This window comes from Homarus americanus, unplaced genomic scaffold (assembly GCF_018991925.1).
Source record: "Homarus americanus isolate GMGI-L3 unplaced genomic scaffold, GMGI_Hamer_2.0 scaffold15535, whole genome shotgun sequence".
NCBI lineage: Eukaryota > Metazoa > Arthropoda > Malacostraca > Decapoda > Nephropidae > Homarus > Homarus americanus.
In genome coordinates this window covers 385,579-401,089 of record NW_024749729.1, presented here as the reverse complement: position 1 = coordinate 401,089, position 15,511 = coordinate 385,579, and the positions used below count along the sequence as shown (strand labels likewise).

The 15,511-nt window shown below is 40.5% G+C and overlaps 1 protein-coding gene across 1 annotated transcript in view; it reads left to right on the top strand.

Annotated features, from left to right (window-relative positions):
* Positions 1-301: 301 nt before the first annotated feature.
* LOC121853730 (nephrin-like) overlaps positions 302-15,511 on the top strand; it is a 163,568-nt gene continuing 148,358 nt past the window's right edge. The window contains exon 1 of the mRNA XM_042348073.1: positions 302-1,227. Coding sequence (XP_042204007.1) covers positions 1,158-1,227 — 70 coding nt within the window. The 5' untranslated portion in view covers positions 302-1,157. The remainder of the gene's footprint in view (positions 1,228-15,511) is intronic.

Here is a 15,511-nt window from a genome sequence, read left to right as displayed (position 1 = left end):
TTTTTTTCCATAAAGTAGAACACCAACACCCGCCTTGGGCAAAATATTCTGAAAATCCGCTTCACTGAAAATTTTTCCAAATAGCACAACTGTTTATCTGTCAGGACTTAACCTACGTCACTTATGGAATAATCTTACCCAAGTGGTGCTCATTTAGGGGTGGGTATTGTGGCTTTAAAACCCTATTGAGCACAAGAAAACTTTCACAGAAGTAAAAAGGTGGTGGAGAGCGCGTGTGCGGGCGGCGCAGGGTGTTGGGGCTAGAGTGGCCAGGCAGCACCAGTTTCCTCCGTGACGCCGGCCAGGGAGGGTGTGTGAGAGTGTGTCCTAGTGTGGCACAGCCGCTCACTCTCGGCTGCTCAATACTTACTGTAACCCACCAGCATCGTGTGTCGGCTGTTGACACTCAAGATCTGTGTCTGTTGAGTGGTCACTTGTGCATACCGGGGGAATGATTCTTATTCTTTTAGTGCTACAGTAAATGACAGTACTAAAAAAAAAAACATCAATGTATTCTCTCTCTTTCCTCTGGCATGAAATTTGGGTCATTCATTTTAAAGGATCATTAATTCCTAAGTTGCTGCCTCCTCTTCGCAAGATTTATGGGTGAACCTTTGAAGGAAAAAAAGTGATAAACCATCGAATTTTTTTTATAACCTCTGACATAAACAGAAAGTTGGATATAAGAAAACAGTAATAATCTTTGTATAAATAATCCCATTAATGAGTTAACAATGTGTCTGTTTATAATTCAACTGATTTTCGTAATGAAGTGATTTTTAAGGACCATCAGGGTGGTGATTAAGACCTGGTGAAGAGGTTGTAGGAGAAGGCAGTGTGCCGTCAGGATATATGTGATCTAGTGAACGGGGCCTCCCAGCTGGTCCAGTTGGCACTGGTGAATTGTCCTAATGATGGTCCAGCTGGTAGAGTAATGGCCTTGACGGTGGTCCAGCTGGTAGAGTGGTTGGCCCTGACAGTGGTCCAGATGGCTGAGTGAAGGGGCCCTGACGTAGTAGAGTGAAGGACCCTGAAACTGGTCCTCTTGACAGATAGACAGGGCTAACCAGTGATCTCAGTGACCGAGAACTTGGTCACTAGTGGTCCAGCTGGGTCAAGGCGTTTGAGGGCACCCAACCACTGTCAACCACATTACCATGACGGCATACAAGTTGCTCGTTCTCATGGCCGTGGTAGTCTGCCTGCACGCCACAGAGGAAACTGATGGTGAGTGTTGATGTTACTTCTATCCAGCCAAGTGTGTTGCTGACTGACGGTGTGTTGCTGACTGACAGTATCCCAGTGTGTTACTGACTGACATTTTGTTTCTGACTGACAGTTAAAACTCAGTGTAATAGGGAGTGATAGTTCACACACAGCTCATATTGTGGTTGATGGTACGTGCATAGATATAGTGGTTGATGGTACGTGCATAGATATAGTGGTTGATGGTACGTGCATAGAGATAGTGGTTGATGGTACGTGCATAGAGTTACCGGTTGATGGTACGTGCATAGAGATAGTGGTTGATGGTACGTGCATAGAGATAGTAGTTGATGGTACGTGCATAGAGTTAGTGGTTGATGGTACGTGCATAGAGTTACCGGTTGATGTTACGTGCATAGAGTTACTGGTTGATGGTACGTGCATAGATATAGTGGTTGATGGTACGTGCATAGAGTTACTGGTTGATGGTACGTGCATAGAGTTTGTGGTTGATGGTACGTGCATAGGTTAAAGATAGTGGTTGATTTTCCTTTTACAACACCCAAATAGTGGTTGCTAGTACGTACACATATCAGACTCCGATAGTTGTTAGTGGAAACGTTTCTCACAGCCAGATGGTGGTAGAGAGTACATATATCACAGCCAGATGGTGATAGAGAGTAGATATATCACAGCTAGATGGTGGTAGAGAGTACATATATCACAGCTAGATGGTAGAGAGTAGATTTATCACAGCCTATAGAATTGACAGGTGTTGACAGAACGTTTTACACAGAAGATTGCGTAAACGTTTCCTGGTGTCCCAACTGTATACACAAACGTTATAGCCAGTGGGTGCTGACCTATCACACTAGCGACAGGTTGATGATAGCTTCAACACCTACAGCTAACACCTACAGCTAATACCTGCAGTTAACACCTACAGCTAACACTTACAGCTAACACCTACAGCTAACACCTACTGGCAAATAAAAAATAAAAACGTAAAAAAAAAATTAATTAAATTAAAACCTGAACGTGATTTTTTATATATATGGGATTTTTTGACAAATAAAAGAAATAAAAAAAATTAAAAACTGAACCTGATTTTCATTTTATACATGGAATTTTGTTAAGTGTTTTTTATGGGATTTTCTTTGGTATTTTATTTCCTATGGATTATTTTCGTTTCGAGTTTCAGAAAAATCTATCTGGTTTTTAATTTGTGAGTAGAGGTGAATGTCTTTCTCGTTTATGAATAATTTATAGATTGTAGATACATTTATATATTTTCTGACAGGAGGGAAAGGCAAGTGTCGGAGCGCTAATAATAGAGATAGAGAGAGAGAGAGAGAGACAGATGGAGAAGAGAGATAATAGGGAAAGGGAGAGAGAGAGAGAGAGAGAGAGAGATGCAGACGGGCAGACAAAGTGACAGACATAGAAGAGAGAGAAAATGGAGAGTGAGAGAGACAGTGAGAGAGTGAAAGAGAGATAGGCAGAGAGACGGATAAAGAGACAGACAGACAGACAGAGTGAGAGAATGTATGTAGATGGGCCTGTGTGTGTATCTGAGTGTCCGTCTGTTCTCTCTGTGTGTGTGTATGACCATCTGTGTCTGTTTGAGTAAGGACGTCACCCAGAGTGCAATGGATAAAGGTGTAGCGGAGAGTGAAAGACGAGTGACGGTCGGGAGAATAACAAGTGGAGACAGGAGAGGGTGAGACAGGAGTGGGAGAGACAGGAGAGGGAAAGACAGGAGAGGGAGAGACAGGAGTGGGAGAGACAGGAGAGGGTGACACAGGAGAGGGAGAGACAGGAGAGTTGAGCGTGAAGATAGGAATAGATGACGGTAGACCACCCCCCCCCCCTACCCACCAACTACCCTAAAAACAGGAAAAAAAACAAATTTAAACCAAAATATTTATACCCTAAACCCAGAGACTCTTAAGAAACTTTACACTGACCTCAAATAAACAATAATACCAAGAAAAGACTATAATAAAATTTACAACCTTAACTCTCAGCTATAAGTCATAAATAAAATTGAGTCCAAATTTAGAAGATTTTTTTTTTGAAACTAGAGAAAAAAAATCACCTGGGAGGGAAAAAAAACTGAATATATTTTTTCCAGGTGAGGATTTTAGCCTTTTTTGTGGGTGTGTGTCTGGGGGGGAGGTGAGTTGATTCTAAAAGGAGAAATTCTTTCCTTTGGCTTAACTGTACATTTGGTGGGGAAGACACGAACAAGTAACGAGTGTGTGATGAAAGGTGGAGAATTGCTCTATTGAGGATGGCAGGGGCAGGGAAGAGGTGGAGGAGAAGGGGGGAGAAGAGAGGAGAGGAGGAGGTGGAAGAGAGGAGGAGAGGAGGAGGTGGAAGAGAGGAGGAGGAGATGGATAAGAAGAAGAAGGGGAAGAAGAAGAAGAAGAAGAAGGAGGAAACGAGGAAGAAGAAGAAAGAGGAGGAGAAGGAGGAGGAGGAGGAGGATGAAGAGGAAAAATAGAAGAAGAAAAAAGGAAGAGGAGGATAAAAAGAAGAAAGAGAAAGACGAGGAAGAAGGAGGTAGAGAGGAAGAGGAAGAGGAGGAGGAGGAGGAGGAGGAGATGAAAGAGGCGCTAGTATGGTGTAACAGTGATAAGAGGATACTCACACAAGAGTTATTTCCTTCCTCTTGGTAAATGTTTGTATCATCTCTTCTCTCACCTGTGTCTTTTCCTGTCTGATTATAAATGTTTCTGTCTGTTTATGTATCTTTCTGCCTCTGTCTATTTATCTTTCTGTTTCTGTCTCTTTCTGTTTATCCATTTATTTTTCTGTTTATCTATTTATCTTTGTGTCTCTGTCAATTTATTTTTCTGTCTATTTATCTTTCTGTTCTGTCTATCTTTCTGTCTGTCTATCTACTTATTTTTCTCTTTTTGTCTTTCTCTAAATTTAGCTATAAAATCCTAACTCTTTCTTCAAGACAATATATGACCTTTTCCCCTTAAGAAAAAAAAACTGAAAACAAGACCAAATCCTCTTATATAATTTTCGATGATTACAAAAAAAAAAAAAAATAAATCATCAGTTTTCTATAACACTTTAAGGGGGTAACTTAGTAGTATCTGCATCTCATTTACCCTCATCATTCTAGCTCCCAAACATGATGTAAGGGTATCGTAGTTTAGCTTCGGGTAAGCCTTGGGGTGAGGGGAGACTTTGGCTTAATCTAGGAGGCTATCGTCTTAACCCGAAAGGAATATGTATTGTGAACATGACATAGGGTAAGAGGTGATAACGTACCTATGTTAATTGAGATTATTGATAATTTTACGATGAATAATTACGAATAGTGTAGATATTTATAAGCATATATTGAAATGATTCCTTTATTTTCACTTTCATGGTGTATGTTAGTTATGGTAAGTTATTTTAGTGAGGATATCAAGTAATACGTAAGGTGAAGTCACATTTGCAGCTCTGTCGAAATCGAGTCAAAATTCCTCTCTGGTGTAAACATGATCAAATATTTCCCTTGGATCGTATAAAGATTGAAGAATAACACTACTACATTTTACAGTAATAAATACCCAGTGTTATATTATGTACTTTAAGGAGATACGTTTAAATGTGTAATTCTAAATATAAATATCTTTTACATGTCAGCTACTTCTATCATAACTTATTGAAAACTCCAATAATAACAGACAAACACACACACACACACACACACACACACACACACACACACACACACACACACACACACAACTTGATATTTTTTCCTTTTTCCTTTTTTCATCAAATCTCACGGACGAGCCTTCAATAAAACACACTGAAGACGCCCGTACTCAATATTCCACTAACAGAGTACTTATAAAAGGGCACTGTCCTCATTTTATGTACCTATGTGGAAGTCAGAGTACTTTCTAAGGAGTACTCTCTTGGTTTTACTACTTTGTGAGGTATCGAGTACTTACAAGTGGGTACTCTCTCTCATTCTATATATGAAAGTGGAATTAAGAGTACTCACTTATTACGTTTTCTTACTGTAATAACTTCATGGAACTTTAGAGTACTTATCAAAGAGTACTCCTTAACTTTATACAGCTAAGTGGAACCTAAAGAATACTCATCCACTTTGTACTCCAGTGTGGAATGTTCAGAGTACTAAGTACAAGCTTCTACTCTCTCTCTCTCTCTCTCTCTCTCTCTCTCTCTCTCTCTCATATCTTTATACACCTAGTTTAAACCTGAAGTAACTTCACAGTCTCACCGATCCGTAAGGAGAGAGAGAGAGAGAGAGAGAGAGAGAGAGAGAGAGACTAGGAGATACGTACCTAATTAATATTACGACGTTCACCTGTGATTAATCAGTGTGGCTGTGACGAACACGACCATCGCTTGGGACACATTCACTCACAGCTGGCAATTGTCATGTAAGGAATAGGCCGGAGCTAATTCAACCACCAGCTGCCAATCACTGCAAGATGGTAATTGCAGTAACTCAGGATATGATTGAGATACGACGTGATTGCGGATTAACATACGGCGTGATTGGGGATTAGTATAACACGTGATTGGGGATTAGCATACAGCGTCATTGAGGATTAGCATACGGCGTGATTGAGGATTAGCATAACACGTGATTGGGGATTAGCATAACACGTGTTTGAGGATTAGCATAACACGTGATTGGGGATTAGCATACGGCGTGATTGAGGATTAATATTAGCTCAACAAGGCACTGAGATTTATTTAATTTTACACGTGTATGATTATAAATTTATTAATGAACTAAATTTCCTACCTTTTTCATTGGTCATTATAATAATATTTACAATCAACACAAGAATAATTTAGACACTCGATTATATAAAAATAAATAAATGTTTCTTTAATATCTTTTATATATTTGAGTCATATATATTGTATATTCCTTGGTGGTATATCTACAGTGTATAATAATGTTAGTATACGTACATTATTCTCCCAGGGATGAATATTCTCTCTTTTATTATCTCTTTCTCTCTCTCCTTCTCTCTTTCTCTCTCTCCTTCTCTCTTTCTCTCTCCCCTTCTCTCTCTTTCTATATCTCCTTTCTTCCATTTTCTCTTCTCGTGTTTTTTTTTCATTTCTCTGTGTCTCTTCCCACTGTTCTTTATCTCTATCTCTTTGTTATTATCTCCCCTATGTATCATCTCTCTATGTTTGTCCTCTGTATCTCCTCTCCCCGTGCTTCTCCTCTCCCCGTCTCTCTCCTCTCCCGTGTCTCTCCTCTCCATGTCTCCTCTCGCCGTGTTTCTCTTCCCGTGTTTCTCCTCTCCCTTCTCCCTCTCCCGTGTTTCTCCTCTCCCCGTCTCTCCTCTCTCCCCACGTCTCTCCTCTCCCATGTTTCTCCTCTCCCCATGTCTCTCCCTCTCCCGTGTCTCTCCTCTCCCCGTGTCTCTCCTCTCCCCGTGTCTCTCCTCTCCCCGTCTCCTCTCCTCTCTCCGTGTCTATACAACATGTCTCTCCCCGTGTGCAGAGGAAGAGACCAGGAAACCCTTGAGGCAATTGTTTCCACTTTACTAATGCTCCCCGGGCACAGGCCAGGACCCCTCCCCCTTACTACTGAGGGGGTGAAGAGGAGGGGAAAGGGTGCTGGAGAGGGGTCAGGGGGAGGGAAGTTAAGTGGGCCAGGTACTAGGGTGAGGTCGAGGAGGAGGTAGAGTGGGGAGTGGAAAGATGTCAGAGGTAGAATCGAGTGGATGAAATGCACTAGAGTGAGGTCAAGGAGGAGGTAGAATAGGTTTTGGAGGTGCTAGGATGAGGTCGAGTGGGGAGGTAGAATAGAGTTGAGGTGATAGAGTAAGGGGTTGGGCTCACTAGAACGGTGTGGAAATGAAAGATGAGGGTGAGTGGTCGAGGGTGAGTGGTCGAGCGGGAGGATGAGTGAGAGCGATCGAGAGAGAAAGCAAAACCGTGTGATCAGGGGGGTTGGTAGGTCGTTGGAGTGGGGTTCGGAGTGGGAGAGAGGGCGAATGAGCGAAGCAGAGTAGCTTGGAATATGGCGGAGGGAGGAAAGGAGTGGGAGTTGGAATATTGAGTGGTGCTGGGGGACACAAGAGTTGAGTGAGTGGTGCTGGGGGAGTGAGAGTGAGTGGTGCTGGGGAGTGGGTGGTACTGGGGGGTGAGTGGTGCTGGGTGAGAGGTACTGGGAAGGTGGTGCTGGGGGAGCTGAGGAAAAGTGGTGGGAGTGAGTGGTGCTGGGGAGAGGAAGGGAAAACTGAACGCTGGAGTCTGTTCGAGGGTTGGTGACCGAAGCAGGAGGAGCGAGAGAAAGGAGAGATGAGAAGGTGAAGGAACTGGGGAAGTTGAGCAAACGAGAAGAAGGGGGAAGAGGAAAGGGGGGAAAAATACGAGAGAATCAAGGAAAAGCGAAAGCAGGAAAGGAAAGTTAGGGATGGAAGTAGAAGAGGCAAGGATGTGGAATGAAGAGAATGAAGCAAGAAAACTCGAGAAGGAAAGTGTAGGAACAAGTGAGAAACATAAAGAGCAAATGACCTTAAGAATTGTGAGAGGGAAGAGAGAAGAGACTGATAAAAAGGAGCATAAAGGAAGAGTAAAAACAGAGGAATGGAGAAGGAATAGGAAGTGTGAATGAAAGATAAGAGGGAAGGACGTGGGAGAACAAGGAAGGGTGAGAGTTAAAAAAGCACAAGGGAGGCGAGATAACGTGGATATATATCTCACGATAAAATAAAATGTGTTTAGGAAAATCACCCCTTCAAAAAATGTCCTGAGAATCAAAGGCATCAATTTATTTACAGTGTGTAAACAGAGAAGCCAAAGGTAAAAAGTCAAAAGAGGGACATACAATAACGTGGACAGTCAGGACACGGGAGAAGACGTGAATGTTTAAATGGAAAGAGAATAACAGGAAGGTGAAGGGGAAGAAAGAAACTCCGAGGACTTAAACATAGGGAGAGAAGTGATAAGGGAGAGCTAGAGAGAATATGTTAGCAAGAAAGGGATAAGGATGAAGAGAGAGACGAAGGAAATAGAGAGATGAAGGAAATGGAGAGTAAGATAAAAATAAAAAGAGATTGTGTGCAGGAGGCTGTAAACCCTCCTCGTTGCTGGAGGATAGACCAGGAAAAATACGCAGGAACGAACCAAGATGAAGGCTAGCACGAGAGGGTATTGACGCCACACAACATTTAGGAGCGGGCAGCTGTGTGCAGGGAACAGTACTCTAGTAAGCTGGGAACTGTGTGCATGGAACAGTACTCTAGTAAGCTGGGAACTGTGTGCATGGAACATTACTCTAGTAAGCTGGGAACTGTGTGCAGGGAACAGTACTCTAGTAAGCTGGGAACTGTGTGCATGGAACAGTACTTTAGTAAGCTGGGAACTGTGTGCATGGAACAGTACTCTAGTAAGCTGGGAACTGTGTGCAGGGAACAGTACTCTAGTAAGCTGGGAACTGTGTGCAGGGAACAGTACTCTAGTAAGCTGGGAGTTGTATAGTGGTAAGGTTAGGTGCTGAGGAGATGCTGTGTGGTGATGGGGTGGGGGGCTCGAGGTAGAGAAGGGAGGCCATTCGTCATACCTCCTCTCATCAATTTCTCAGTTCGTCCTAATCTCATCATCTTCCCATCTTCCCTGCATCACTGCCCCTCCTTGAAACACACTCATCAACCACTACACAAATACCAACTCCTCCCCAACACACTTCGCTTCTCCCCGGCGGTACACCTTTCCCATATCCCTTCTCTCAACACCCCTCCTCTTCCTCTCCCACACACTCCCATCACCCAACACAACACTCCCTCCCTCCTCTTCCTCTCCCACACACTCCCATCGCCCAACACAACACTCCCTCCCTCCTCTTCCTCTCCCACACACTCCCATCACCCCACCGCGACAGACCGATATCGGTCCCCCATTCAGCCACCGACGGTCTGTCGAATTCCATACCAATCAATAAGTGGTTACCTTGTGAGGGACATTTTCGCGGAAGATTTTTTTTCCCCACGGAGTTCTCAGCCGGTCTAGTGCATAGGAGAGTGAGGTGAGCTCCTTGACCCACCCGAGGTCACCACTCCTACATGAGCTCACTACCCCTACCGTAGGTCACCATCTCCACCAAAGGTCACCAACCTCACCGCATCTCACCACCCCCACACCCTTCCCCTCCACCAGAGGTCACCACCCTCTCCTCCACACCCATGTCAGGATCTTTTACCAACTGTTTAAAATGTCATTCAGTCAAATTATAAAAAAGTACCAAAAGTTTAGTTCATCAAAATTCTCCCTCGTTCATTAATGGTACATAGAGTCGGAACTCCCACCGAGTGTGAAGATCGAGGCTCCTCTCAATGTATATTAAATTTTTTATGGTGATTCAACTCAAAAGTTCTTGGTTCGCGTGTCATTAACGATCAAAGACTCAGGCTAAATAAACTTAACTTTGTCTGTTTAGGAATATATGTTTCTTTAAGTTTTTTCCTTACCTATTATTAAACAAATTAACTTGAGACAATTCTGATTTTAAATGTAGTTAACATATAATGATATGATATATGATTCATAGCTTTTGTTTTTCTCTCTGTTTACATTTGTTTGAATCAGAGTTTATATGTCTGTGTGTACGTATGTGTACGGATGCGTGTGTGTATGTGTGTAATCTGTAAAATTGTACACACTTAAAGTATATGAATGAGGATATATTTATATTTGATGAGACTATGTAAATATGTGTGTGTGTGTGTGTGTGTGTGTGTGTGTGTGTGTGTGTGTGTGTGTGTGTGTGTGTGTGTGATATACAAGTCTACATACAGAAAAATCTTAAACTGCTCAACACACACACACATTATCATATTTACATTTGGTAGGTGGGAGGGAGGGAAGGGGGTGAGAGTTGGGAGTAGAGGGAGGGATGAGGGAGGATAAGGAAGAGGAGGGTTGAAAGTTGGGGAGTGGGGTGGAGATTTGAGGTTGGGTGGGGTGGGGTGGGTGAGTGGGTGGGTGTGTGAGTGGGGTGGGTGTGGGTGGGTGAGTGGTGGGGTGGGTGAGTGGGGTGGGTGGGTGAGTGGGTGGGTGGGTGAGTGGGTGGGTGAGTGTGGGTGTGTGTGAGTGGGGTGGGTGAGTGGGGTGGGTGTATGGTGGGGTGGGTGGTGGGTGGGTGTGTGGTGGGTGTGTGAGTGGGGTGGGTGAGTGGGTGGGTGTGCGTGCTTGTATGCCTTCCAGACATAACCGCAGGCAGCCAGGTAGGAGTTATGACCAGTTAGTCCCCTGAATCTGCTTGTGTTGCCCTGCCTAGCTATAATGAGACTCACTAATGCCCTCTAGGTCTGCTTCTTATGACCTCCTCTACCTGTTAATTTGACATATAACTTTGGGTATAAAAGTTTTAAAAGTCTATAATACAAATCCTAATTGGGGGTGAAAAAAAAAATGAGTATATAACGAGTTTGTGAAAGATCATATAGGGGTTTTGAATTGGGGTGGGAGGGGGTCAGGGGTCAGGGGTCATCTGTATGTGTGTTTGTGTGGCTACTAATTTCGTCTCAATGTTTGTAGGTTTGTGTGTCAATCTATCTGTTTGTTTATCAGTTTGTCCATATTTATCGTATTGTTTACCCTTGAGTTTGTTTGATAGTATGTTCGTTTATAAACATTCATATCTTATAGAGTCATTGTTTTGACTTGTGGTGTGGGTGTTGTAAAGGGATTGAGGTACTCATGGTAGTAGGTGGAGAGAGACAGATACACGAACAGACGGAAACAAACAGAGAGACAGAGACAAAATTGAGAGACACATAGAAAATGAAAATGGACAGATTGATGGACATAAAATTACGTAGGGAGAGAGATAGAGACAGACAGACAGATAGACAGACAGACAGACAGAAAGAAACAGGCCGAAAGACAGACAGAAACAAAACGACAAATAGACAGAAACAGAACGAAAAACAGACAGAAACAGAACGACAAACAAATAGAAAGAGACAGACAGACAGACAGACAGACAGACAGAAACAGACCAACACAGACAGAAACAAAACGGCATACACACGAACAGACAGACAGACAGAGACATAGAGAGAGAGAGAGAGAGAGAGAGAGAGAGAGATAAGGAGGTACTTCGTTATACAGTGTTAAATTTACGTTAACACCCACAATTCCTGCTAGATCTCAGTTAACACTTTCCCTCCCTGTTATAACTCAAGGACTACACACGTGTACGTTACTCTCTCTGCCTTTCTTCCTAACTTTCTATTGGATGTTTTTATATTATATTTCCTAAATTTACTTAGTTTGTTTTATAGTATTTTGTCTTTCTTTTTTTTCTAGTTATTTCCTACATACTTTAATTCTTTATATTAGTTTAGTTTGGATATATGGTAACTTTCTTCTCATTATCAGTGAATTTATTTTCATTTTTTTAGTTTTTGGTTATATTATCAAATTTCCATGACCCCAAAAATATATATATAATAAAAAAGTAGATATTGGTATTGCTAGTAGATAGAGGTGAGGGGGTGGACATGCCATCACCTTCAGTGCTTGGGGGAGACTGAGGGTGCGGGGCGGTGAGATAGAGAGTGCCAAGGTGGAGGCGTGTCAGGGCTGCGTCTAGTGTTCCCGCACCTCAACAGATGGCGTTAGTAGTTTCTCTGCTACCATATTCTCCTTTCCTTCGATATTCTCTCTCTCTCTCTCTCTCTCTCTCTCTCTCTCTCTCTCTCTCTCTCTCTCTCTCTCTCTCTCTCTCTCTCTCTCTCTCTCTCTCTGTGTGCATTTAGTGACAAAAAATGCAGTAAAATAAACACTCAGTGATTGGAATTTGATAGTTTTTACGTGGGATTGGAAATGTAAGCTTCTGTAATCTGATTTTCTTCGTTTTTTTTTCCACAGTCTATTCATCCATTAACATTTACTGCTAGTATTAATATCACTATTATTACATATTGTATATATTATCGCTATTGCTATTATTAATACTACTACTATTATAATTCTTACTATTACTACTTTGTAACTATTTTGTTTTGTATTTACCACTTTAACAACAACTAGTACTACTAATACTACTACTACTAATAATTATAATAGTAATAATAATATAAATTACGACCACAATATTAAAAGTAATAACAATCTCCTAGTTGGGAATTATTACAAGCTGGTGTAGGTATATGAACCCTTTCACTCTATCATATTAGAACTGGAAAATATTTAATATAATTTTCTTAGTTCGTCTCCCACGTTTTCTTAAGTTAAATGTATCTTCTCGTCAGCTGGTATAATTTTAGGGAACAAATATTTTCTTCATATCTCTAGTTAACTCCTTGATGGGCGATGGTTTAACACTTTGGGGATTTTGGTTTAACCCTTTTGATGACTGTGGTTTAACCCTTTGAGGACGCTTGATAATCCCTCTCATCCTCAAAGTTTATATATATAAAAAAATAAATAAAAAGAATACGATATTCCATTACAATATTTATTTGTGATATTTGGAAAGTTTTTTATTTATTTTTGTTAAGTCCATACACATTCTCTGGGTCTCCATGTAGATTAAAACTGAACGAGAATTCACTGGAGGAAAATCTTCGAAAAAATTTTATATATTGGAAACATTTGGAAATAACAGCAATAATTGTTTACACACACACACACACACACACACACACGTCAAAACTTCACTAATTGCTCCTTTTTAATAGAATTTTCGTCTCATTCACAAGCGTCCCGAGAATTCACATGGGATAGTAGTACATTTTTTATCTATCTTATATAATGCACTGACTGTCAACGGTATGGAGTCCTGTATAGTTACCTGGTGATAGCAATTAATTGGCTATAGTGAGTAACTTCATTCACTCACTATAATCAACAGGTATGGTGACTTGATTACCTCTATCACTGTACAGTATGATGGTAGAAGTTATTGATATTATTCCCCCCTTTTGATTGATAGTGAGGTATATATAAATCTCCATTAAGAGCTATAAAGGTTATATTAATTAACTCGAGAGCTAGTTATATTATATTAGTTATCTCTGAGAGTTACATAGTGTATAGTATTCGTCTTCAGAGTTATCAAGACTATTTTATTCCTACTTTAAGAGCTACTGAAATTATATATAACCATTTTGAGAGTAATTATGGTTATATTAGTTATCTTTAAGAGCGAGTACAGCCATGTTATCTTATGTTAATGGCTCCGAAGACATTGTTCCATATTAACTGTTTTTGAAGGTATATTTTTTTTTCTAATCTATAACATACTGAGTTATATTAGTCATTTTAAGAGCTAATATGGTTGTGTTTTCGATATTTTAGAAGCTTCAGATGTATGATGGTAAATTTAAAACACTCGTACAATATTGGAACATCACAATACTACTCAGGAATAAACTTGTGATGGAAGGAAATTTGCAGTGAGATGGAGTGGTGGTGGTGGTGGTGGTGGTAGTGTGTTGATGGTGAAGGCAGTTGTGATGGAGACAACAGTGATGGTAATTCGTAGTGTGAGTGTGATGGTGTTGGAGATATAATTGATGGTGACTAATGATGGAGACTGGTAATCGTAGCTGTGATGGAAGTTAGTGGTGGTGATTAATGATGGTGACTATTAATAGTATTTGTGATGAAGATATAGTGATTGGAATTAGGTGGAATAATTGAAAGTATGGTGATGAAGGCTGACGATACAACTGTGCGAGTAGTGATGATACTGATATAGAAACGACTGGCCAGCAAACACCACAAAAGTAGCAATGGAATTAAAATTATTGATTGCTATAGAAATATATAGATGTTTAATATAATACAAAAGGTTTCGTAAATAATATATGAAAGAATATAGACAGACAATGATATAAGATAATTTATTGATAAGATTAAACTAAATATTTTTCGATTAAATGCTCGAAGGAATTGCCTAAGATCTTGTGATATTTGTAGTATTTTTTGTATAATTTCTTGTGTATAGAGACATTCATATAGTGTTATATTGAAGTGGTGTTTTGGTTACTACAAGTTAATATAAATCTCAATATTAAGTCAAATCTCACAATTAAAAGACACGAATTTATGCATAAAATCAATACAGTTTCACGCTAACCTAACCTAACCTAACCTAACCTAACTGAGGATTTCGCCGAATCTTGAAATTTTTAATGCTAATTACTGTCTCTTAATGATTCGTTATTTTGTTGCTAAGTCAGTAATGGTTGTCTGAATATAATTACCTGTATATATAATTAGGTGGTGGAGCCACCGTCCTATTAACAGATTAAGCCTTAAACATCAAATTATATTAGGTATAATTTGTCATGTATAATTGATAACTCCGTCCACATCCTGACGACTATAACAGTGCTTAGTAATTATACCTGTCCTCGAGGTGTGTGTGTGGGGGGGGGATGAGGGGGGATGGAGAGGGGTGGGAGTGGGGATGTTGCTGCTTGTTCAGTAGTGCCTCAACACCAGCTTAAGTGACCGGCTCCAATTTTAGGAAGTTTAATCAAAAGTGAAAATGAAAGGAAGGAATCTGATATATATTAAAGGTGTCTTTTATTACATACATGAATTAAGTGATACAGATATGAAAATAATGTATGATATGAGTGTGTCTGTGTGTCTCAGTGGTGTTATAATGTATTAATGTACTTTAACTAGGGTCTATAAAGCAGGTTTTGTAAGGTAGTAAATTCTCTGATCATAAACATATAGAAATTGAGAAATACGTCACTTTGTCCCTAAGAATAACGTGAAAGAAAAACACGTGTTATCTATCGGTACAAGTTGTTGCTCTACAGGAATTCTCTTCCCTAAAAAACAGAGTCTGAAAAATAGCTGCATCTTATGAGAGTCTGATAAGCTGTTACTAAATTATATAGCAAGGTATAATTAGCCTGTTTGCTGCATGTTGTGTTGTTGCTCCAGGTAAAATATTTTAACCAGACTAGCGTACCTGAGGTGAAGTAATGAAAGTTCCTGCCTTCCTCTTTCCCCACCCGCTGTGCTGTGCTGAAAATCCTTGAAAATGTAGACTGAAAAACAAATGCAATCTCACAAATTTCTCCTAAATGATTCAATTCTTTGATCTGAGCTGACAAGTAGATATGTGGGACACTTATGGACCAATGTCTTGTAATTCATATATTCTTAGAACCTTATTTGAAAAGAATAATACAATTCATTCTTGTGTTACGAGTTGTTGTATGAATTACACATCACACAGGTAGACCAAGGTATCCAGCACCAAGAAAAATCTACTTACTAGCAACACTGCCTGATGTTGCTACTTCATATAAACTAA